The 6,000-nt window shown below is 43.9% G+C and overlaps 1 protein-coding gene across 4 annotated transcripts in view; it reads right to left on the bottom strand.

The window, feature by feature from the left end:
• Positions 1-253: 253 nt before the first annotated feature.
• Positions 254-6,000, bottom strand: part of HMBS (hydroxymethylbilane synthase) — a 50,268-nt gene continuing 44,521 nt past the window's right edge. For all 4 annotated transcript variants that reach the window (XM_085645902.1, XM_085645903.1, XM_085645901.1 and 1 more), the window contains 4 exons: positions 5,643-5,762; positions 4,999-5,052; positions 1,559-1,648; positions 254-1,227 (listed from right to left, as the gene is read on the bottom strand). In XM_085645902.1, the coding sequence (XP_085502028.1) occupies positions 1,054-1,227; positions 1,559-1,648; positions 4,999-5,052; positions 5,643-5,762 (438 nt within the window). In that variant the 3' untranslated portion in view covers positions 254-1,053. The remainder of the gene's footprint in view (positions 1,228-1,558; positions 1,649-4,998; positions 5,053-5,642; positions 5,763-6,000) is intronic.

The raw sequence follows: 6,000 nt of genomic DNA, 5'->3' as shown, positions 1-6,000 counted from the left end.
AATTAATCTTAATCTTGGTACATACATACTGAGCATCCAATAATCAATCCTCAAAAATAGGTGGCCTGGCACGTAAATGTAAGCAGATGTGGCTGTACACATTTATAGGTTAAGAGGCAGGATTTAGTTAAGTTTCCTTAACATATCCCATGGTGCTCGTCATCCTAACATCTCTCTGGTGCACCATTTTAGCCATTGCACATTTGATGTGTACTGTAAGTGCTCCTACGCAATGACAACTCGCACAACCATACAAGTTGAAAATATTTTAATTTGGCCACAGTATATAGAGGTTAGATTTTAAAACGGCAGAGTACAGGAGGCAGCTGCGGCATATGTTCAGAACCTTTCACAGTAAGTCCCCCCTCTCCAGTGCTATGGGTTCAACATCTAATGTTAACTCGCACAGTTTTTCTGGCAGTAACAAACCTCCCATGAGCACTGTGCATCTTCACTAAATCAACAAATCTCGACAAAATACCTAGGGCTCTACTGCTCATGCCGCATGTATAATTACCATACCAGTTCCCTGCCCTCCTCAAAAAGCACTGAGGCAATATCATTCACAAATAGCTAAATATGTAAAAGTATTTATCATTGTACACTATTCTCCAATAGGTCAGGTGATTCTACAGTAACAGGCAAACAAGGTCAAGAGTGAGTACAGCCTTGATCACCAGTCCCGCCACGCAAAGGGACAAGATATTAAACGGCCCACCAAGGCAACTATGTTCGCACTGGATAAACTCACAGGACATTTAGTGGTTCCAAAACAAACCTTCAATATTTTTACTGTTTACAATACATATATAATTAGGCATCTTTTTAAAAATATATAATTCTCCTATTAAATAATTTGTCTATTGCCTTGCCCTATCCCTCCTACCCTCCCCACCCCACCCACAGCTTACACATGGTCCCCATTTGCCATCCTTGAACAGACTTTCAGTGATCTTCTTTTGGGAAGAATTGTTACAACGGCTCTTCCTTATGTTGACCATGCACCTCCATCTAGAGACATGGACTTCCGGTATTGAGTTTTCAGACAGCAGGTTACCGGGAGTCATTCAGCTGCCTGGCGACAGTCAATATTTGCTTCGCTCCTTGGCTCAGAAGTAGATTGGCCAGATTTACGCCGAGGGCCTCTGCAGCAGCCAGCGCATTGTGAGGCACATTCTTAGCAGTGATGCCCACATGCTGTATGTCATCTTCTGGGCCATCTTCATCCTAAAAAAAGAGACACCATGAGCGCACAATGCTTGCATGAAACTTACCCCAAAAGTTGACAGACTATGGTGAGACTAAAGGCCCCTTGGTCCAGATACAAAACAGGCAGTCCCTGTGTCACAATGGGGGAAATGTACACTAGTCAGGCTTAAACTGCAGGCGCTTTTTGAGTTTTACATCAATAAAAATAATCCAACATGGGTAAGAGCAAAGAAGGGTACAACATTTATTCAATCAACAAACTTACGCTGGAATCACCCAGTTTTATCAACGAAAGAGTAGGAAAAATGGTTGCTGACATTGAGCTCAAGTTCACAGATTGTACGACTACCTGCTGCAGCTTCAGATCCACCCCTGTTTGCATGGTCTCCTTTAGGCTGTCTGAGCCATCAAGACTGTACACGGCTCCAGTTAGATAGAGCTGGGGAAAAAGGAAAAAGGTATAAGCCACAGCCCAACTCTGATTCAGTCCAAGACTACATTTCCTAAGGTACAATTCAGCGCTTTTAGTAACAAACTGAACACATTCACTGATAAAGGCCAATGGCTACTGGATTTTTTAAAGTAACATCTTTTGGAAGGAAGCAGAGGACTCTAAAATACTTGGTTCCGGATTGCATATGGCATTGTGACATATACACAATAATCAGAACGCCCTTATGTAACATACACCAGAATTATGTTAGCATTACAGAATATATTATTTAGTAGAACTTGGTTATGTTCACCAATATGAGTGTTCTCCATTGAATGTCAGCAACTAACTGCTTCAGTCTTGATACAGAGCTGTAGCCTATTACTGTAATGTATTTGTTCGGCCTACTTTATGCGGCGTTTCACAATCTATTAATGACCATGGGCCCGATTTAGATCTGGGCGGAGGGAAATACTCCGTAACAAATGTGACGGATATTCCATCCGCCATATTACGATCCAATTATCTGCTATGGGGATCGTAATACGGTGGACGGGATATCCATCACGTTTGTGACAGAGTATTCCCTCTGCCCAGATCTAAGTCAGGCCCCATGTCTTTGGGAACATTTTGCAACATTCCCCCAAATCCATTCATGTTTTATTGTCTCAAAGCAGATCAACTACTGAGAATTGTTTGGCCACTAAGAAGGCAAAAATTAGAGCATGATCATTCAACCTATGGTAGTAAATACAGATTTTGTTATGAGAGTGGCCCAGTTAGAATTATGGTGAACGTATATGGACTGCTATAGGTCTTCTGAAAGAAAGGTATGCTATGCCCTGGGCTATACCATAAATGTAGCAAAATATCGGATACATCAGAGAAGTTCATGAAAAGGAATAAATCATATTGCCTATAGCATGTCTTGCTCATCTTTTAAGATGTTTCTTGTTATGCCATCATTGTTCACGAAAGATTCATCTATCTCTAATGTTGCAGGTTGTCATTGTATGACTTGTGACCAATCTGCAGTGAGCAGTCCCTAAAGGTTCAACAGAGCGGCATCGATTTGGACTGATGCCTACAACTGTATGCCAGATCACTTATGTAGGTAAGCAGGACCTTAGAGATCAGTAGGTAGAGAATTTGGGTGGAACCTTTAGGGAGAGTATACAAGCGGAGATATTAAACAAGCAGAGAGCTGTTGCTTGAAGAATAGGGTATTAAGTTATTTTCTAAAGTTTGAGGAGTGAATGGGAATGAATAATTTAATAGTTAAGCAATTGGGACTGGAACTGCCACTTGTTTAGGTCTCAACCCTCAGAGTGCTTTAGCAGCTTCTTGCAGAAGACCTACTGTCTACAATTCAATATACATATTGTGGGCTTTGGATAAGTCCCTTGCTCATGACTGGATAGCTTGCTCATCTATTTTTTAAGGCTTTCCTCACTATTCTTGCGTTTCTTGCACCTGTACTGTTTCTTTATTTCCACATATCAGAAAGGTTGGCCTATATACTACTACTGAAGTAAGGGAACTATTAGGCCTTATGGGCCATACAGCTTTTAGCTGTCGGTTTGCAAAAGCCTACTGTCAACCAAACCACATTTAGTACAGTGAGCTTAGTCTGCAGATAGCTTACCACTAATCGGCCTTTCTAGGAAATGACCAGATTTAGCATAGTGTACACACAGATTTTTGCCCTACAGTTTTTTGCTGGCAGGACACCTCTGTGCCCTTTACCCCTGCTAACCAGTAGTAAGGTGCCTGGGTTCTGCCTTTTAAACATGGTTGTAACCCCAAGTTTAGTGTGGCCGAAGAGTTTCGCCATCTTGAAAATGCCCAAAGTGGCTAGGGCCTGCTCCAAGAGCATTGGTTCGTGCATGCCCAGAAATAATTTCCACCCCTAGCTAGTGCCAGGCATAGATGTGTAACCCCTAGGCACCTTCTTTAGAACAGTTCCAGAACCTGTAGAACTCATAAGAGGACTGGCCCTGCTGTCTGTGACCGGATAGGATTCCTGAAGGACTAGGCCTGCTCGCTTTTGGACAAAGGACAAGGAAGTAGACTCCAAGGGTCATAGAGTTGGCCTCCTGTTCAAGCTACAGGGATACAAGTTACAAGAGTCGTTTTCCTGGAAATACCCAGCAGACCAGAGGCAACTGGACTGGACCCTGCTCTTGCCCTTTACCTGACATCTTGTGAGTCTCTGCCTCCCATGAGGTCTTTAGAAGTGTACACCTGTAGTGGAGTAGTACTTAAAGGACTAAGTCAGAAGGTAAAATCTTTGATCTGGACAAACCTGTCTGATATATCCAACCCACACTCCATTACCGTACCGATAATTGGCCTAGGGCACGTGCGCCCAGCCTCTTATTGACAGGGTCACCTGACCGGTGACTGCCTGTGATGTGTGTGTGTGTGTGTGTGTGGGGGGGGGGGGGGGGGGAGAGTAGGAGAGGCCAGCCCTCGAGGAGTGGCTGGCAAACCAGTATAATGGCAAACAATAGAACGTGTCCAGCAGGACACCACACTGCCCATGCCTTCCACCAACGGGTCTTTCTTATTTTTTAAATGTTTTTTTGCAGGAATCCGGCACCAGCATCCTGCTGCCCGACTGCTTGCTGCTGCCTTTTGGGCATTTACTCCTGCCCTGGCTCCCCTTGCATTCATTTAGTTGCCCCTACCCACCCCTCCGAGGTTTCAGCAGCTGCACACTGCTACTGGGCCGTTCAATTTTCCACCAATATGCATCATAACACGCGTACAATGATGGCCGCCTGTCATCTTGGTACAGTAAACTATGATGGCCGTCGCATATTTGTGCTCTCACACTACATCTTTGAATGATTTTTCTTTTTAATATATATCTCTTCAGTAAGCTTGCCATATAGTTATGATTTTTCTTAAAGAAAAATAATTCAGAGATGGTAACCACTTGTGCACAAGAATAAGCACCAACCATGTTTGAATGACTATCACGCCGGCCATCTATGTAGGGGAAAAAAAGCACTGGTAAAGACAATAGGCTTCATGGGCAAAACCTATTGAATTTGCAAATGCTTGTTTTCATTAAGTGTTTGAGTCTTGACCAAGGAAATGTCTTAAATCAGAAGTTTTTCAGCCCAAGTGTCAGTCTATTGTTCTATATTTTTGTTTTAAAAATTGCCATACCATTGATTTTTTTTATACCAATTTGCTAGGGTTAGGCCATTATAGGGATTCAGTACATTGTGCTCCAGAATGCACCAGTACAAAGACTTTAATCAAGTTATCTGTGATTAATCCCCCCATGTCGAAGTGGGCTTAGCACTGAGCTCAGCACGGATTGTAAACAAAGAGAAACACTATACCTGTGAGTCGTTCACTGTGGAGTTCACTGCTACAGGTACGCTGCAGCCACCTTCCTATGAGAGATAAGCATTTTGGTGAGCAGAGAGGTCAGCCAAGACAGCTATATATACCTCTATTTTCACAAGTCATTGGCGATTCGTTCACCATGGAAGGTTACAGATGAAGTTCCCCGGTAAAGGAGACAATAGATGGAGAAAGAAAGAAGAGGCTTGGTGTACTCTTCGACGGTAGGAGTAAATCTGGGGCTTCATCCATCAGCTGCAGAGGGTCCCTACACCCAACCTACTTCGTCTAGAGGGAAACTAGACGTGTGGTTAGCAAACAAGTATGTCTGAAGTGGAATAACCTGCATCCCTGGGAACACAACTTACTCGACCACAACAGTACAAGCCTGCGGACGTGTTCCCAATTATCCAGGAGGCAGCAAGCCTCTAGTTGTGTCTAGACACACACAGTTGTGGTCAAAGGACGCCATGAGAGGGGAGCTCTATGTTTCCAGTTCTTGTGGCACTGATGGTTCTATTGATGTGAAACAAAGACACGTCTCCCAGAAAGTACTAGGCTATTAAACAAAGCCTAGGAATCGAATCATGGAGTAATTCAGTTGTGTAGTAGGGGCATGGCGGAGCAATTGGTTACCTACCAGCTGTTTCATGAAAGCTCTCTCTGCGATGCACCGCAGGACCGTCTCTGGATCATGAAGAGCAGATGCCATGTTCAGGATGTCTTGGTCATTGACCCTCACCTCAACTGCCAACGCGCCCTGAGGGATGAGGGAGAGGACACAGGCTCAGTCAGACCTTACATTGCAGGATGCATCAAATCTGGGACTGTTCTTTCCGGCACACCAATGTTGCGGACTAAAACCAGGTGGACACACTTTAACCCTAGACCTCATTACCTTGTAGGAGACAAGTAGAGAACTGCAGACAGCAGGAACTATAAACACAACATGAAAATGGGGGCCCTGCAGGCCTCATGAGCTCCTTCTGTCCAGACAT

Source organism: Triturus cristatus, chromosome 3_1 (assembly GCF_964204655.1).
Source record: "Triturus cristatus chromosome 3_1, aTriCri1.1, whole genome shotgun sequence".
NCBI classification, from domain to species: domain Eukaryota; kingdom Metazoa; phylum Chordata; class Amphibia; order Caudata; family Salamandridae; genus Triturus; species Triturus cristatus.
This window is presented reverse-complemented; position numbering and strand designations above follow the sequence as displayed.